The following is a 20,058-nucleotide window of genomic DNA, read 5'->3' on the forward strand; positions in this document are numbered from 1 at the left end:
TGAGATTTCATAAGCATTCAATGACATTTTTATTAAGACATGTAAAAATGTAAAAAGGGAAATTAAGCTGATTTTATATGATTAAGGGATAGTCTCCTTCCTGGAATGAATTGCTACAGCTCCAGCCAGGCAATTTTGGATGGCTTGTGCAGTGGCTGCCTTGTGGGTTTGCCCTTCTGTGCTGCCAGAATGGAAGTGGCCAACATTACCCTTCACTATGTTGCTGACCATGTATGTTTGCTGGCATGCAGCTATGTTCAGAACCTCCCAGAAATGCGGCTTAAGTCAGATTTATTCATTGAGATTAAATATTAAATTAACCATTTAAAGGCATTTCTATAGCATTTAACTCAGTAGAAAGCAGAGTACCCCACTGCAGAAACCATTAATTATATTTCACACAATAACCTTATAAAATGGAGTCTTACTCAATACAAACGAACCCTGCAGGTACAAGTTGCACAATGCACTATTTAATGACAGAAATCCTCAAATTAGTTGTACGTATTTTTAGCCCATGTAAGTGTGTTTTAAATTCATAACACGTATTTCTTAATTGAACACTGCTCAGCATGTGTTAGTGCTAGGTATCATCATTAAATCAGGAGCTATATTCAGAAACCTATTATGGCATGTAAATTTAAGGGTGTAATTCAGATCACCCACTTTTCAAAGCTGCCTGATCCAGGCTCCCTCTACTGTTACTGAAAACGGCAACTGGTCACATTTTAATTGTCAGAATATAATCCTTGTCACTACTGATTAAACAGAAAGACAGCGTGCAGCTGCCTAAGTAATAGCTGGTCTGAATTATTCACTGTTTGGAAAATCATGTCCAGCTTTGGGTCCCCTGGTACTAAAAAGACGCGTAATCTGGAGTGAGTTCAGTAGAGGGCCACCAACCTGGTGGGGAGCTGGATCACTTGCTGGTGCTTGTTCACCCTGGAGAAAAGACATCTTTGGAGGGGAACTAAGACCCCCCTGTCTGTTCTTACAGGGAGGCTATCAAGAAGAATGCAGGCTCTTCAAAGTGGTACGGCAGGAGGATAAGTGACAAAAGGCACAAATTTGATTAAAAAAGGCTTTGACTAGATGCTCAGAAAAAGTCAGGTAGTGGAACAGGTTTCCCACAAAGGTTGTGCAGTGTCTGTCCCTGGAGCTTTTCAAGATCCAACTGGATAAAGCCCTGAGCAACCTGATCTGAGCTTGTTGCTGACCCTCCTATGAGGCTATAAACTTAGCCTCTTTACCGCCTTTTGTAAGATACCCACATTGTACAAGGCAACAAAAGAGAGGAAGGAGAGCCTTAGTAGATATTTTCAGATGAAGAACCAATACCATGTAAAGGGAGAACATTGGGTATATGAATGAGAAGTCACGTTTGAAAACATAACGGATGTGATGCAACATTCAGTAATGAAGTACATGACATTCTACTTGACCTAATGCTCTGTTTACTTACGTGCTTTCCTGGTAATAATATCGATGGTTCTACTGGGAGGTCCATAGCCTGCACTATTGAAGGCAGAAACATCTACATGGTAGCGAGTGTTAGGCTTCAGGTTTTCCAGTTTCGTTGAGTATTCTTGATTGCTCACTTGTACCCGCTGTGCAGCTGCTTCTTTATCATGAGCAGCCCAGTAACGAATCTGTAAGCAAGCAAATTGAAGGATTACATTTAACATATTTAGTCATAAAGGAAGTTTATAAAAAATAATGTATGCTGGGTATTTCTATACTACATACTCTGGGGTAATAGGCGAGGTAAAAGAAATCAAACAGCAATAGCATGGAATTCCTTCTGCAGGATGTGATTTTAACCAAGTTGTATATAGACATAAAGAAATAGAAACAAATTCAAATTTTATATATTATTAAAACTTTTCTCACAATGGTTTAACTTGTTCTCAGCTAAGTCATTAGAAGTCTGGGAGGTGGAAAATGCCTTCAGAGAACAAGACTATTTTCTTCTTGCTGTTTTGATTGAGCATTTTACTCTGAACTTTAATATTGTTTTCCTACACTACAGTGTAGATTAAACTCTAATGTTTTCACAATATTTTGTTTAAAATGTCTTACAAATTTAATCTTTTTGTACTTCTGTCTAGGGAATGAGAAGTATTCAGTCACGTTATCTGTATGATAGATCTAGATATGTGTACCTAACCATTTTCTAAAGTTCTTTGGCTAAATTCAATCAGATTTCATAGACAGATTCATATGACATTTGTAAAAGTAAATAAGAAAGAACCTGAAAATTCTTATACTACAGGAAAAGCATCAATGTAAGCTTGCAACATCTTAAAACTCGAAGTCAATTAACTGTACACACAAAATCTGTTAAATTTTTTTTCTCTCCAAGAAATTGTTTGATTCTACTTTAATTTATTAATCATTACAAAGCACCAGTTTAAAAGAGAGTAATTCCTATGGAGTTATGTCATTCCATAGGGTCCATCACACACACAGGGTCCTACTCTGCATGGCCTGTGAGATGCAAATGAGAGTAAACCACTGTCACTCTCTGGGTTTGGTCTGGTTTATAACTGTCTGCATAAGACTAAATTACTGCACTAACCTGAAAGAGTGGAAAGCCATGCCCATTATATTTTGGTTTTGAGTTTTTACTCTCAGCGTTTCTGCTCAGCTGCTGCCTGTCTCCATAATGATTTTTGAGTATGCTATATGAGGAACTTTAAAATTTTTTTAGGAAGAGGTTAATGTTCTTGGTAATTTCAGGCTCTAGGAAAAATCTTGCTTTGTAAGATTTGACTGGTGACATCATGTATCCTGTTATTTCATCTTTTAAATAGCAACCACTTTAATCTTCTGTTTTGCTGACATTAGTTTTCCTTGGAAACTTCATTAAGGATTAGGTTAGAAAAGCAGATAGTTTGTCAAGGTGTTAATATTGCAGTTCTCCTCTTGACACATTATGGGTACAACCCTTGTTTAGCAAGGTTTTATTTTCTCTTGTTCATGCTTACATTAAAACGTTTAATACAAATATTTTTCTTTTACCTCAGAGAACATACTGTGGCTAAATGAGAGGTGAGGTAGAGGATTTCTCTTCACCTACTTCAAATGTCTTTGGACATGGTAATAGCCAATCTCACTACACAGAAGTTACTCTCATTTAAATACTAAAGTCTCTTGTCAATATTTGTTGCCTCAGTCTTGCCCACCAGTATTAGAGGTTACTTATACTGTGATAATATCTTAATGGCTTTTCTCACTCTTTCCTGGTGTAGAGAGAATTTTATCTACAGGCCAGGCTGGCTCTGATTTTTAAATACTGCATACATACCTGCCTTCAGCAGGCACAAACAGGTAATTTTTTAGTTATATAAATGTATGTCCTGCACAGTGTTTTGGAAGTTTAATCCATTAGCACCCCCTAAACATCAGTTTACTGTAACGTAGACACACTCGTGAAATTCCGACTTATCAAGGTGGCTATTTTGCTGAGTCAACAGCTTCTGCCCCAAAATGAGTTAAGAATGTGGACCCAATCCATCCTGCAGGCTTCTCCAGCAAGGTGGCAACATCCCGTTGAATGGTTTCAGACTGGTATGGATATGAAACCATCACAATCATTTCAGCTGAAGGTCTGATTAAGATCTTCAAGTCAGATTTTTTTAAAATATGATTATAATTAACAAACTCTTGCAGATAAACTGTTGTTGAATGCAACCAGCTGCATACCATAAGCTGTTAAGTGACTGACTCAAGTGTGAGAGGGTGTGTACATCTGGAGCTAGAGGACGTCATGTCTACCTCTGTCCCTATGTTCAAACAAGTTTCCAGCCTGCAGCGAAGGGACGTCTGTGAAGTTCTAGGTGGCCAAAAGTTTATTAGCTATGACAGGACCAATGGTAGCTTTGTTGTTGATATTAACTGGCTATTGAAGACTAATTTATTCATTTTTATTATGTTATATTATGCTAATTAAGTACCTGCTTTACCTAAAGATGGCAAATACTCTTTATGTGAAGCTTTTGTTAATCATGAGGCATATGCTAGAAGCCTTTGAATACCTCTGACTTGCAAAACTTTCTAGAATCCTACTGCTCATTTGCACTACAGTGATGCTAAGGGTGTAATGTAATGAGTAATATAGAGCAGCAGACAAGACAAGCAAGAACAATGAATGAAAATGTAAATTACTTCACTGAGAGCACATTACATTTCAAGCAGAAGTTACATAATTTAAAAATTAAATTTAATTTAAATCCAAATATTATTGTTCTTGGCTGCAATGTTGTGGACAACTACTATAGTGTGTGAGCTGTGTGTGACAAACTCAGAATGTTCTTTTTTATCTTTTCATTTAATATACAGACATATCTACATATTTGGATCATTGTAACTATGTTTGAAGAGAAAAAAAAATTGAAGTAAGATGACTCCCTTGAAAGCTAAGAAAAGTACTGTATTCTTTACACTATTCCTACACTTCTCTTACTTATTATGCAAACAATTTCGAAGTTTCTTGAAATAACTTGGAAATTTATTTCACTTTATTGCCTCTGTGGAAGTGACATCTAGAATTAAATGCCCCATTGTTTCAAGAGGTCGCATTTCCCCACTTTGCTCAGTAGTCCCTCTATTTTTCTTAAATTGCTTGGACAATAATTGTGGACAGCCAGCTTTTTCCTGATGCTCTGCATTTACCTTGGTAGAGTAATCCATAGGTAATGAATCCCCAGGGGACACAGGAGGGTATTTCACCCCAGCTCTAAAGTAGGTGATAAGCCAACACTGACCTGTGGGAAGGAATGCCTCAGCCATCATGAATTAGTGCAGCCCTCCATGCTAAAATCAGGGAAAAACATTCTCTTACATGGTCCTCTCTTTCATTCAAATTTTAATATACTGAAATACATCAGAAATTGTTTCTGTACGTATGATGAAACAATAGCTCTCATATTGATGAAAGTTTTACATAGGAGAGACATAAAAGAAATACTGTACTCATATTAAGAAAGAATGCTAATAGCATATTTCAGTAAACAAGGGACAATGGTGTTGAGTAGTGATAAATGTGTTTAATAAAATAAACACATATCTATCGCATAGAAGCAGTGGGAAATACGGATAGTGTCTTTGGTACTACATGCACAGAAGAGCTATGGCTTTTGGCAGGTTATTGTAAGAGCTCATAAATCTTAAATTCTCTGCATGGATGGAGATAGTTTTCATATTTTATCTCTTTTTTAAGTGTGAACAGAGGACACTCCTCTATAATGGCAAAATGTATCAGCTCACACTCATCACCATGAGGGCAGTCATCTTGACAGTATGCATTAGTGTCAAGAAAATCTGACTCCTCCTGGTGTGAAAAGCGTTGTGTCACAGGTGAAATACCTTCGGATACTTTGCTCAGGGTACTCCCACCTCTTAAACTCTAGCACTTAAAAGGTCAATCATGCAATTTTCAGGTAATAATAAAGACCAAAATGAAACCGAGAAGGCGTTCTGGTGAATGAGGGATTCTGCTAACCTGGTATTACAACTGAACAGTAATTAATAATAAATATTGGAATATTTCTTGATGCGAATAGAAACATAGGCCTTCAGACATATTCACTGCAATTTTACAATGTAGTTTGAGTGCTCCTTCCCTCACAACTTGTATTGTAATTTCACAAAAGCTATCTGCAGCCTTGACCTTCCAGAAAAGCCCTGTCCTATCCTTCAGGACTGATGGGAGACCTGATCTTCAGGAGCACAAGACTTTCTTTTTGCTATCAACGTAAAAGCACAGGCTTGTTCTTTGCTGCTTTTCTTTTTACTAGAATGAGGCTGGTGATTGCTTTACAGAGAAAGATCTCAGAATTAATACCTTACTAAGCTCTGTGGGGCAGTAACTCATGCCTATCAAGTCTGTTTATTGCACAGACCAGGGGTCCTCAAACTACCGCCCGTGGGCCAGATACGGCCTCCCAGGGTCCTCAATCCAGCCTCCGGTATTTACAGAACCCCCTGCCCCCACTGGGGGCTGGGGGGGAAACCAAGCAGCCGCAGGTGACTGCCTGCCACTGCATCCGCACGCCGGCCCCCTGGTTAAAAAGTTTGAGGACCCCTGGCGTAGACAGATAGGAATTTTTTCCACAGTCCTGATAACTAGAAGATTGTTTTAGAAAAGGAGAAAAAAAAGAGAAGAAATTCATATTTTAATGCCACTGCTCACTGTACATAAGCAAGCCACCCAGTTCACACTGGATTTGGGAAGTGTAGTACTTCTCTAGGAATGAATGGATGAAGCTACACTCCAGCTATCAAAATAAGGCTACACCCTGCACATCCATAGTCTGTGTAGCAGAGGTCTCCACATTCCCAGGGTATCCTCACCTTTCCTCAAAACAGCAGTTACCTCTTTTCAACCCCAAGGATCCTCCATGATTCTTTCCAACTTTTCCCCTTTTGATTGACTGTTCTGTGCATCCTGTTCTTTCCTGCTGAATCCTCTCCCCTCCCTTCTTTCCCTGATGTTCCCTGACAGCAACTCAGATGGCTTCATGTAAAACAAAATAAAATTTTAAAAGTGGCCAGAAGTGGGTTGCCTGTGGGAATGTTCTTCCACCATGTTGTTTCCCCATTTATCCTTACCCCTCCAGCCTTCTTACACTGTTCCCTGTTACAACTCTCAACATCCATCATCACGTTCTATCGCTACTGCCGTCCCAGCCTCTCCCAGCACTCTTTGCTGCCACTCTCTCCACACCCCACAAGTCCCTCGGTATGTGCCTGCTGAGCGTCTGTTCTGCTTATCAAGGTGCACAGGCTTTGTGCCCAGTCTCCTTGCAGACTGCCCAGCTCAGGACTGCAACACTGCTACATGGCTGGCTGGCTCGAGCTCACAGATGTGGGCACTCCACTTAGCTCTCAGTTATGATCATGGATTTGTCTATCCTATCCTAGTTGCCCAGTCCCTAAAGAAACACCAAACCAATGGGCTGTTTTAGTAAATTAGGAGTTACCGTTGACGTCAGTGTCTTAATTTCAAACCCAGTGTCTGCTTGTAATTTTAAAACTTTATGCATGTACTGTGTAGAATCAAGCTTATATGGGACACTATACTACTTCCTATTGAGACCTTCACTATGATCTTGTTACAGTACACCAAAAGTATTACATACATCTCATGGAGACAGAAACAGAGATCAGGAAATATAGAAACAAGTACTACTAATGAAAAGATCATTTATTCATAGATTTCAGTTATAAAATACATTCCATGAGGTTACTCCATATTTGTATGTGCTCATTTTGGAACACAGCAGCTACCAGCAAGCAGCCAACAACTTAAATCACCAAGCAGATCACTAACAAACTAAGGCCCAAATCCCTGTTCTGGAGTGCAGCCAAAGTAAGCCAGTTGTGCACTGCAGTGTTTGTCAGCATCCACTATGTGTGGATGATGTTAAGACTTCCCTGCTGGAGTACTAGGTGGCCATTTCTGGTTGCATCCACCCTGTGGCTGTTGTCATCTCTGTACAAGGACAAGAACAATTTTTACCGGTAGTACCACTTAGCCTTGGAGCAGATGAACATACCTTGAAGCTCTTTTTCACATGGAGAATAGTAACCAGGAACAAACCACTGTTGTCTTGCACAATAGCACTATCTCTGTTATACTTGATTGTGGGCATCTGTCATATAGTCCCAGTTACTACAGGATTTGTAGGTGAATTATATTAATAACTTAAATGGGCCACAAGTTAGTTACTATTTCATGCCCTTGTCGACAATTGCACCCAAAACTTAATTTCAGTATGGTTTGAGAAGGTACAGATAAGCATTCAATTATGTAACATAGAGTAGATTCTTTTATGAAATAATGCTGCCTTTTTTCAGTTGAATAGTGAGCACATACATTTGTTCATGTTTTAATAATAAAAGCATACAGCGCCAAAAATGTTTCTCAGGATGTGAGAACTGTATAGCAAATGACAACTGAAGAGAAGTGAACCCTAAGAGACAGAAGGCTAGAGTAGAAATTGTTCTTGCATTTAACTACTGAAATTAAATGAATGAAAAGATATACTGTGTCACCTCTAAACTCACCTGATATCCTTCCACAGATTTATCAGAAACATGATGCCAAGAAACAGACATTTCAGAAGATGATAAAACTTTTACACTCACATCTGTAGGTATTTCAGTTGGAGCTGAAAGATGAAACACATGTTAAATACACAATCTCGTACAGTGATATTGTTATACTCACTTACAAGGGCTCTTCTCACCTTCAGTATTCTGTATTATTTTCTTTGTGTCAGGGACCCAAGTGTGTTAGATTTTAATCTGGTTTTACTTGAGTAAACTTTAAATTCAGTGATTATCTGTATGGGAAATGACTATAAAAACAAAGCAATGATCCTATTACTTGGCTCAGACTATGTATTTTTATGCTTTAACAGACTCCATGCTGAAAGTTGTGTAAATTAAAACCAGGCTTTGATAAATAGAACGAAGCATACAGTGATCTTTCAGTAAATTGGACAGCAGCTCACAGATTATATACATCAGATTTTTTAAGCTAGCTACACACAAAAATTAATGTGTATGTCACTTAGTCATGATGATACCAAGTTTTTATGACACCAGATATTAGATATAGAGCTGGCCAGCGGCACATACAAACTTTAACATAGGTGTGAAATAACCCAAGAGCACCCTCCTGTCACCCACACATCACCCAACTGATTTTTTGTGTGTTCTTAGTTCTGGAGAGTAGCCCACACAGAATACAGACGATTATAATGTGATCCACTTTTATTCAGGAGTTAAAATATTAAGTTCTCATTTCATTATAAGAAGCTGTTAATTTCACTGCTGCTTGCATTTTAAGTGAGCGATTTAAAAAGGCATAAACCTAACAAGGTTTATAAAAGATAAAAGTTTTCCAAGCTAAGAACAGTTCTCTGTCCTGAATCTTTTGAAACAAGTTGCAACAGACAGGCATGGCAGCCTGAGCTGAGGAAAAGCTTTCACATAGTTAAACCTTCCAACTGGGCATCCAGTCAACTATGCATCAAAACAGCCACTGTTAAGAAAAAAATCAGTTACATCTCTCATGAAAAGTATCCTAGGCAACAAAATAATCTTATATGCAAAGTTACCTTTTGTAATTGTCTTTCAATGGCTGTTAATAATGCAAATGTGTAATTTAAAAATTATATATTATTGCAATATTGTTTTCACAATGACAGGCATTTAGATAAGCAAAAGGCCTGTGCACTCATTACTAGCAGTCATTACTCTCAACTAGCAACAGCAGGTAGTTGTCAGATATGCAACTTGGCTTAACACACGTGGGAACACAGAAACTCCTCAGTCACCAAAGTGAATAAAGATGCCCACAGTTAGACACACACACATACATATATTACAAAATATGCAACTTAGTGGAAAAGCTGTCATTAAATTTATGTATGTATGCATATTTATACATATGCGTACGGAATATTGTCTGATCATATTGCTTTAAAATCTCACTAATACCTTTGAGAAGTTGTGTTGTCTGATGGTAGTAACAGCACCTGCTGATTCAGAGGTACAGAAGTATGGGTGGAATAGATGTGACCATCTAATCTATTCCCAAATCACTGTCAGACTCTTCTCCATTGTATCAATTACAGAATTTGCCAAAATGTTTCATATTGAAATGTTCCAACTACCAGGGATTTTGCTGATACAATATTCTAAACAATATTTCATCTGCTTATGGTTGTTTATGAACTCCAAATAATTTATATGCCTATTTGGCATTTATGTTCTATAAATATTTTGCAGTCTCTCCTGAGCCAGCAAGATGATCTCAGCTCCTTTTCTCCAGCTCTCTAATTCAATAATTCTACCAATAAATGAAGCAACCACACAGGCCTCACAATATGTTGGCTTCACTGAAAATACAGTGGTCATCACACAATTATCTTCTGGGTGTAACTATACAAAGTTAAGGCTGAGACCCAGTAAGCATGCTACAAGGTTTGAAGCTGACTATGTATGAGTTCTGAGGCCAGCACAAAACTGCAGAATGCTCTGCGTAATAACTCCCCTTACACCTATTAGAAAAATTCCTTCTAACCCACCCTGCAGTTCCTGGATTTGATATGGTCAGTAGCCAGGGTCATAGCTCCACAGAGGAGCTGTGAGCACTACTGGTAAGGTTTGGAGCACTGTGAGTTTGACTGTTTTGGTGACTCGTGTGCTTGAAATCAAAGAAAAGAAGTAAGTTCACTGGGCTTCTATTCCTTTTGCTTCCTTCATCTGGCATTACTTCACCACAAGTACTTCTACAAAGCGTCTGGACTTTACTAAAGTCTATGTTAGAACATCAGCAGCCACTGAAGTGACTTCTTTATCTGTGCACTACTGCATGTTTGCTTTTTCTCTGTCTTTTGGAGCTACTAGGCTATGCCATGTTTCTGAACTTAGAGAGCTGTACAAACACACTGCTATCCCTGACACGGTTGGTACAATCCTAAAATGAACACGTGGGAGCTTATCAGTCAGCTGTTCATAACCTCCCTGAAAAAGGATGGATATTGAAATGTTATTTGGCAGACATGGCTTTTACTACACCATAGCTATTTACTAACTCATTCATACAAATGCGAAACCAATCATTCTGCTGCTGCAGCAGCTATTGAAGATGAAATGCTAAGGTACGCTTTTCTGAGAATAAGGATTAGTATGAACCTCTTCAGACAGCGAAGTGTTGCTAGCTTGAATCCTGATTTATTGTAAGAAACAAAAGGACTATTTTATCTTTTCTCTGTGTGTGGGCAATTTGTGTGCAAAGTTCCCATTAGAGCCAATGGCAATCACGGACATAAATCTCCCATAAAGTACACAGAGTAAAGAACAGAGTCGGAAGTGTGAGAATGTGGCCCTGTTATCATATCCCTCCTCTTGGCTCTTTGTTCTGGATCTGTTGACTTTGTGAAGGAGATTCTGCTCTACGGAAAGAAAAATATGAGCAATTCCTTGGGTTTCTGGCAGAAATTAATAAACCACATTTTCTTGTAACAGGCTTGAGTGATTATGTTGCAATTAGGAGTTGTATATATTTCTTCTGATTTAAGGTAAACATTCTTCTAGTACTTTCACTCTCCCGCTAAGTTTGGAAATGTCACTTAAACTTCAATCCTAATGATCACAGCATATGAAATAATTCCAGTAAGAATTAGAAAAAGTTTTTAGTGAAATGTCAAAGAGGTTTTCATTAAATTATTCACTTAATAGCGCTAACATCCAAACCAGAACAAAGAATGTGGCAGGGATAATTTATATTAAGTCTAAACATGCTGGAAATATAACTAGATACAAATGAACTACCATTCCCTCACATTTTTGAGATAAATTCTGATACTGATCTACTAGAATAATAGGCTTTAGTGTGGTCCATTAAGAAGAAAAAAATTACACATATGTCAAATAGACACTGTTGGATAATGATGCAAATGTTTTAGGCAATCAATATGAAGATCATAATTTCTTTTTTAAAATTATTAAATCTTTTAACAAGCTTTGTGAACAATCATGAATGCTTCTGTGTATTGCTCACTGCCAGCAAGTACAATCAAGTGCTCTGCATCACATGGAAAACAGAGTCTGAAGCTGTTTATTCAGAACAACTGTGAGAGTTTTGTGGGAGCAATATACACATTCCTTGCTATATAAATCAGTGTCAAGGACCAGGTTCTCTATATATTGTTGGTAGTAATGATCTGGACCCTCAGTGTAAAACTTATCTGGAACCTTTACTCACCATCTTGTGCTGAATATATGACAGCAGTGAGACTGAATGGTCCATCCCCTTTGTTGTTAAAAGCTTTCACTTTTACTTGATACTGGGTTGAAGGTGGCATTGATTCATCCTTGTGGACATACCGGCCAATTTCAGGATTAGTAACTGTAACTCTTCTCCATTCTTTATCACCAAATGGCTTGAAAGCCACTATATAACCAAAGTTATTGCCATAGTGGTACTCTCTTGACAAAGGCTAAAGAGGCAGAAGATAAAACATTAATTTTTGTAGCCATCTCAATAAATGGATCTCTAACGAAAAATAAATAATACAGAAAGCAGTGGCATGTTCATTGTAAAAACACTGAACTAAAGTTCATTTTCTCCTGGTTTGCTTCTATGGTTTTCTCCCACCTCCTTTAAAAATATACCATCTTCATTATGCAGATTTGCAGTAGTAGCATATCTGCTACTAAAACATTTCAAGATCTTGTTCCTCACCCAAACTCAGTGCAAGGCACACCACGTTATCTCCTATAGAAAGAAAACAAGAATGACTGTGTACTAAAAATTTTATCAGCTGTAGCTAGGAAAAAGACTTTCTTAAGGAGTAAGTGATAATGGATATATAACACAGACACACTGTGCAAGTATATGGGTCCATGTACATGTCTGTAGATAGATACTCTTGTGGAACAGAGAGAGAGAAGAGAAAATTTATGCTGGCCCAAATTATATTAATTTACCTAAAGCTGATCACCTAGGCAACTGGCACAGCTGATGAAGAGGGATGGACATGTTCAAAGAATGATTCATCCTACCACTTCTCACTGATGATGGAGGTGGGTCCAGTTGCTGGTTTAGACTACCTACCTAGTTTATAACTGGAAAAAGTTTAAGTGAAATGATTCTCACTTTCAGCATAAGTATTAAAAGGAACGTATGCAAAATATTTCTTAAAACTATAGCTAATTTCCTATACCTAGGAATACTGGAAAATATAAAATTATGAAAGACAATCTACTATAATGAATTTTCCTTCATTTACCAAAGCTCTACATTTAGTGATCCCTCCTCAGTCCATGGAGTCTTTTACACAACTGCTAGACAGTGCACCCAACGGGTCAAAATCATGTTGCTCATCAGTGCATCTGAAGGCTGACTGGAAGCAACTTTTAAAAAAAACCCTTCCTGCATCACCTTCATCATAGCTTACATATTGTAAACCTCACAGAGATGAAATAACTTATCTTGAGGCAAAGGTCATGAATCAGTGCAACAAAGAGAAATTAATTATTCTCCTTAGGTGTTTGCCCACTACTGTAGCACTTCAGCCAACATGTATGGAGATATTCTGAGCAAGGACTTATGGACCTTAGATATTAATAGTGGAACAAGCCCAGAAAACCCCTAGCTCAGTAATTCTGATGTTTGTATTTGTTTGAACCTGGAATGAAACTCCAAAGATTCTCTGAGAAAAAAATAATTGGTGAAAACATTGGATTTTTGGAACAATAGAAACATTTCAATTTTGACTTCAGAAATATAATGCATGGATTAGAACATTAGTATACATAATTCAACAAGAAAAAAATTAAGCCAAACACAGAGGCTGGAAATCAAAATCTGAAAAATGTCTGAGAAGGACATAGGAACAATGATGGAACTTCTTTTCTTCATGAAAAAGCTTCCAAGAGAAATGTACAGAATTAGACCAAAGGCTGCGACTTCTGCCTTACTCAACTTAAGGTTAACTGACCCTTGCCCTGAGTATGCTAGCTGTCAGATCCTATTGCATCCCATTTTCTCTGTTGCTGCTGTGAAGTTTCACTACTCTGCAACATCAGAGCTGAAGTTACAAGAATAACAAAACAGCAATACTAAAAGCAGGCAACCTTCAGCTGGTTGAGGACAGAAAGCTGGTTCTAGATGAAGCTCCCTATACACAGTGCTTCAGCATGGGATCATCATTGCATACAAGCAGTTGGGTGAGTAAGAACCAGCATCCAACAGGATTTACCATCTGCAGAGTTCAGTAGCCAGTAGGTTTCCTCTTGCTTGCTGTTCTTTTTTCCCCATATTTAACTGCATCTCTAGCAGAACAGCGGCTAAGTTCAACCAAAAACCAGAAAGTGGCCTCAGCACACCATGATCAGGGTTAGGGCCCTAGTCCTTCTGGAACACGCAGTACGTATGGACAATCTTCTGGCCTGAGTGCCACTTGCTTCCTGGGTGGGTACTCTAACGATGACTCCATGTTGCAGAAGACAACTGGCTGATGCAGCTGACTGCAGTTCTCTAGATACATAATTTCTTTGGCTTTTTGAGGGAACACAGATGAAATGACAATATATGTCAAATCTGAATTATAATGAAGTTTTAGATAGTGGGAACGTGCTACCTACAACATGACTTCTGAGAACACATGAATGCCTTAAGTATAATTGGTAATTATCTCTCTGCCAAGAGATTAAATTCAAGAAACCCCTCGTGAAAAAAGAGATGGATATTTGGTCTCTAGTTGTGATGCAAACAAGCCACTAGGTGAAGACTTTAACTAAAAATCAGCTATGAAAAAAACCCCAACCCAAACGACTAGATAATCTATTTTATATGCATATTTTTTTCCTGTGTCAGGCCTATTCTGAGTGTGCCTATTGGATAAGGTATTACTCATGTTTTCGTTGGTTTTCTACCTCAGGTCTGACTGCAGATTAGGTAAAAACTGGATGCTGAGTTTCCCAGAACAGCTAATGTACCTTCATGTACCGAAGTTTAGATTCATAGGCAACCTTGCAATTCAAAAAGTAGATTTCACGGACTGGGTCACCTTTGATAGCTCGTCTTCTGAATCTGTCATTGTATGTAGCTGCTTAAACAAGAATCCTACCTCATCTGCCAAAGCAAGCAGCGTGGATGCAGCCCTAGACTCAGAATGATTTTTAGCCAGAGCAAACTTTAGAAAGCCAGGACTGGCTTAAAAATTATATTCTGGAAGGTCTGAAATAAAATGTTGAAAACAGCTTGCCCTCCAACAGTTGTACATAATAAGTAGGTATACTTAGCTGAATAGTTTGTAGTATCCAATAAAAACTTTGAAAAACAAAATAGAAGAGGGAAAGACAAATGGGGGAAAACGAGGAAGAATGGGCATGCCACTCCTAGCTCTTTCTCAGTTCTTTCAAAACAAGAGTTAGAAGAGCTTTGATTGCATCTCTGGCTGTCTCATTCAACCTGGGCTTATGAATCATAGCAAAAGCTGAAAGAGGGTTGGCAGCAAAATGTGAACCTGCCATACATTTTGTTCTTCTGTTCTTAATTAAGGACTATTTTGAGTAGCATATGCAAATGTCAGCACATTTGAGGGAATCAATATACACCTTTATCTTAGCCTTACAGATAGATATATTGTTGTCTGTCAGACAGGCTCCATAAATCCAATGCCTCTATTCAAAAACACTTGCTAGACATTGTATTCAAGATTCTTGGGAAGTAAATACTTGATGCCATACTTAATTTGTCTGACTAAATGAGCTACTCATTACAAAACAGATGTAAAAAGCTTGACATTAGGTAAGAGAAATGATTGGAATATAAATCTACTTGGGTGTATAGGAAAGACCGAAATGATCTTGTACTTCAGATCTTGCCTTAGTCACTATTCTCTTGACTATAATTTTCTTTTTTTCAGTTTGGTCATAGCCAAAATTTCACTATATTGAAAATGCCATGAGTACGGGTCTTTACAGGCAATGCAAGAAGTAGCTCTGTAGTTTATTAAAGTTTTTATAAGATAGCACTTGTGAAAAAATGATAAAATAATCTAGGTCTTGTGCAACTGTCCATTGTGTGTGTTCTCATTTGACTTTGGCTCTTCAAAAATAAACACAGTTCAGAATCAAACCAGTTAGGACACATCTACTTCCTAACCTATTGCTAGTGGAACTAACCAATAACCTTTTCAATATAGTTTAACAGAAGTGTGGATCTTCCTTTTCCAGAAACTTAGAAATTTTTTCTGTATGGTAAATTGATTGCTGAAATAGTTAGGAAGACTGAATAAATATTTTGAGCTGAATTAAAAAGAAAACCAAAACAGGAAAGCCCAAACATATGGCTGACTATTTCTGTGTCATACTTGAGAACTTTTCTAAAGAGGTATGGTCAACCTTAAATACAAAAAGAAGGAAATATGCGTATGGAGTAAAATTTGTACATTCACAAGGAGGATCCCTACACAACAATGACAAAGTTGCTGTTGGAATTAGGACATCTTTATACTACTTCCCACAAGAAAAAGCACTCTTCATAGAGGTAAATAAGCTGCTACATCTAAACCAAATTATTCTGCAAAAGACAGAACTGGCATAACGTACCATATGTGCCTCATAGCTTTATGAAGGTGGACAGAGAGGTCAATAGAAAGATCAACTTGGTAATCTTTTCAAGCATAGCATTTAATTGCCTTTCTTTGAGAGGTAATGCTTCTGTAACGGTCTTTTTACTGGATACTGATAGGCTCTGACATGAACCAGATAGGCTTTTTTTCACTTTATTCCTTCTCTTTAGCTTTCCCAAATACCCTTCAGAAGACTTCAACTCTCTCTTCCAGCAACTTTTGCCTACACAACAATTTTGCTTATAAATCCTCATCCTCTCCTGTTCTGGGTTTTGCTTCCTTCCTATATTCTTATCTCTTTTCCATTCTTCCTTGTTCTCTTTTCCCTACAGTATAGGTAAATTTAAGTAAACATTGTTTCAATACCAGAATGAAGACAGCATTTCTGCATATAGCTATATAGACAAGACTTTTAAAAAAGACAAAATATCATGGACTGAATACTATGGTACATGAGAGGGATGAACTTTTCAAAACACTCTGCTTAGTGAAAATGTCTTCTAGTAACACTGATTTTTTAAACTTTTAATTCCATTATTTTTGTGATTAACATTTTATCTCTGTCCTTCTCCCCTTTCTTTATTTTGCTTAATACATAATCATTAAAGAAAAATTAATGGCTCAAAGAACACCATCAGTATGTGGATATCAATGAATGGCTAGTGTGCTATGAAGCAATATTGTTTTGTGCCATCAGTCACATTAGCATTAAATAAAACATAAAATGTCAATATACAAGGATTTCTTTAAAACTCCAGTTAATAATTATGACAGGCTATTTTATAGAATGGTAATGCATTTTCTTTTTTTTTAATAAAGCTTCTGAAGCTGTGCACAGGACATTGAAGTCATAATCAAGACATTACGCTTGTAGTTATAGTAAGCAAATCTGCGTGCTGTTCAGACTGTAACTTTAAAAAGAGCCTCAAAGAAAGATAAAATATGCAGAATTTTCAAAAGCATTTACATCAATGCATTATCATAGTATGTGTTTCAATCTCTTTGAAACATACTTAAAATGTTTTAGCTCATATTTTAGAAATGTCCAATACATAAGCATCTAAAATATGGTCTTCCCCATTCCTTTTTATGTATTTTTATGAGAAAAGTCTGAAAACCTATATACTGTGTACAAATCCTGCTCTCGCAGGAGCCAGTGACTAAACATTCATGGGTTTCAGGAGCGAGATCAGATACAAAGAAATACAAGTTTTGTGCCCTCTCAGTGCAATACCTACCATCCATGTTATTGTCAGCTCTCGATTGCTTCCACCCCCTCCTCCGACATCAGAAGGAGCCACATTAGGAGCTAGAAAAACAGAAGAGACAAGAAAAATGACTACAAAGTATGTAGTCAGTAAAAATATCACTATTTACTTTTCACCAGCACTGCCAATGAGCACACATAGCACACAGAATTAAAATGATAGTCTGTAATAGCTGTGAGAGTCTGTGGTCTGGCCAAGGCTAATGTATACCTACTGCTGCAGGATAGATGCCAGTTCTAACCATAGCTAGCAATCATTCTTCTTTTTAACTATGTTCTCTACAAATATTTAATTGAATATTCAGAAACAGAACACTCCTCATAGGTCTTAAGAGAAGCACTGCGTATTGTTCTTGTGTTTCCTCAGACATTGGTACGGCAAGTGCTCAAGCACCCAGGACTTGCACATATATTTACCTTAACAGAGTGTAATCAGTTCCATGTACTTCAACGGATTTACTCGCAATGTGATAGGTTAAACCCAGGGATATATCTTTGAAGCACTGGCATCCTAATCCCATTCTAGATTAGTGGTACGTGACCCTTTGATTGGCAAGTTCAGAATGGGTAGATGCTCACAAGTGAAGCTGGTATAGCACTTAGTATTTTACTAATTGCATTTTACACTGATATTCTGTGTAATGAAATATAATCTGTTGATCCATCATTAGCGCACAGCCAAGTGGTAAAGTGGGATACTCTGAAGGACTCCATTACAAATCATTCCTATATTCTCATTTCTGTGAGACTCTGCACTGTGTGATGATTCTACTGCCATCCTTTATGGTGTTTGTGTATTTATTTGCTGTCACTCAATACCGAGGACACATAAAGTACTGCTGAAAACAGAAAATGGTGACCTACCTATTGTGCTTTAAATACGGCCCAGATGGTCGTGCATTAGCTATATGCCCTATCTACATGAACATGTTCTTTGTGTTAAAAATTCTTAAATGATCAGGTATTTTCTCCACTAATCAATGAACGTTACAAGATAGTAAGGGGACAGTTTCTAAGTGCTCTCGCACTATTTAAGTAAAATGCTTTCTGAGGCCTTCTCTGAGGGTCAGCTGAGGAGAAACACAAAGCAGAGAAGAATTTTTAGAAAGAATAAAAATACATAACAATAAATTTGAAATTGAAATCAGCATTCGGTGCATGGTTTGTGTTATTTATTTCTAGTCTTCCAGAAAACAAATTAGTGGAGAACGAGGCTAAACATACATACCATGACAGAGGAATCTTAACGTATTACTTGCCCTTGTTGTTACTGAAATACACAGTAGTCACACTATCTATTATAAGCATGTAACTTCAGTGCTAATTTAGAAGCAGAGGTTTGCTAGAATGCTTAAGCAGTCAAAGATACGCAGGATGCCAGAAAAGAGAAAAAAAGACTGTCTAATCATCCATTTCAAGAGACCCTCCCTCATTCTCTAAACCATTAAACCCAGGTTCCTCTTTCCACTAAGACCAGGTTACTAATTCAGACAGGTACATATACAACAATTACTCTAATACATCCAGAAGTTAAAATACATAAAATCAGACTTTGACTCACTGAATTTCAAGACTTCACTGTGAAATGTGTTATTGATGAAGCAAGCAGATTTCATTAAAAAGAAAAATCACAGCACACACTCTTAGCGTGCTAATAAAAGTTACTGAAATTACAGTTATCTACAAGGAGACTTCAAAACTGAAAAAGACACCCATAACATTTGAGATTAACAGACATTATCTGTCACTTATACAGTACAACAAAGATGCAGCACTGGTTGCTGCTGTTTAACACAGAACAAATGTTAAAAATAACTACACTGTGTGGATATGAGTTGTTAGTGCAGTAAAATATTTACCTTCTTCAGATTTACATGAAAATGCACACACAGTACTCTTTCTGTAGTACCCTGGAAGTTGACAGTGCAACCCAAATCCTGTTGTTGGTACTCATAAAAAATTCCAGCTCCTGGCAGAAAATGCACTTGGGCACAGAAGTCCATCTGCAAACTGTTACTGATTTACACCCTATTTTGGCATGGCAGGAAGTGCTGACTGATGCCTAGGAAGACTACATTAACATTTTGCTTTGTTTCACCAAGTATGTGTCACAGTCTGTCATAGATGACAATGGTGCTGTGCATGGGGAATCAAACAATGGACTAAACAGATTACCTCTTGCAAATGCATTGCATCCTGCTACCAAACTGGAGAATATACAAATTTTTTGGGAGGCTACAACAAATACCAGGAACGTAGCTCACTGCAAACTGCAGGACACTACCACTGTTCCACCTGTGAGCATTATTCCCCTCCCTTTCTGTCTCTATTCTGACATTTCAAAAATGTCTGTTGTGAACCAGGTGCTCCAAGAAGTATGTGTAGACTTCTCATTTAGATTCCTGGGCCTTCAAATATAGCTGTTGAGTCATAAAACATATGATGAAAATAGTAGATTTTATAGGCAGTAATTTCCTTTTACTTTAGTAATAAAGTTATGTGGCTTTTCCTTTCCTGTCCAGATTAATTTAACCAATCTGTATTTCCTTTCTCTCTAAGTAACAAAATGTTGAATGGACCCAATATGGTTCTTTTTAATAAATGTTTTGAGATTAGCAATGCAAATACATT

General features: G+C 37.5%; 1 protein-coding gene across 1 annotated transcript in view; it reads right to left on the reverse strand.

The window, feature by feature from the left end:
* CNTN1 (contactin 1) overlaps positions 1-20,058 on the reverse strand; it is a 244,648-nt gene that overhangs the window by 22,353 nt on the left and 202,237 nt on the right. Inside the window, exons 19-22 of the mRNA XM_056341602.1 lie at positions 17,399-17,469; positions 11,783-12,017; positions 8,071-8,174; positions 1,463-1,649 (exon numbers count right to left, since the gene is read on the reverse strand). Coding sequence (XP_056197577.1) covers positions 1,463-1,649; positions 8,071-8,174; positions 11,783-12,017; positions 17,399-17,469 — 597 coding nt within the window. The remainder of the gene's footprint in view (positions 1-1,462; positions 1,650-8,070; positions 8,175-11,782; positions 12,018-17,398; positions 17,470-20,058) is intronic.

The sequence above is a fragment of the Falco biarmicus genome, chromosome 5 (genome assembly GCF_023638135.1).
Source record: "Falco biarmicus isolate bFalBia1 chromosome 5, bFalBia1.pri, whole genome shotgun sequence".
In the NCBI taxonomy this organism is placed as follows: domain Eukaryota; kingdom Metazoa; phylum Chordata; class Aves; order Falconiformes; family Falconidae; genus Falco; species Falco biarmicus.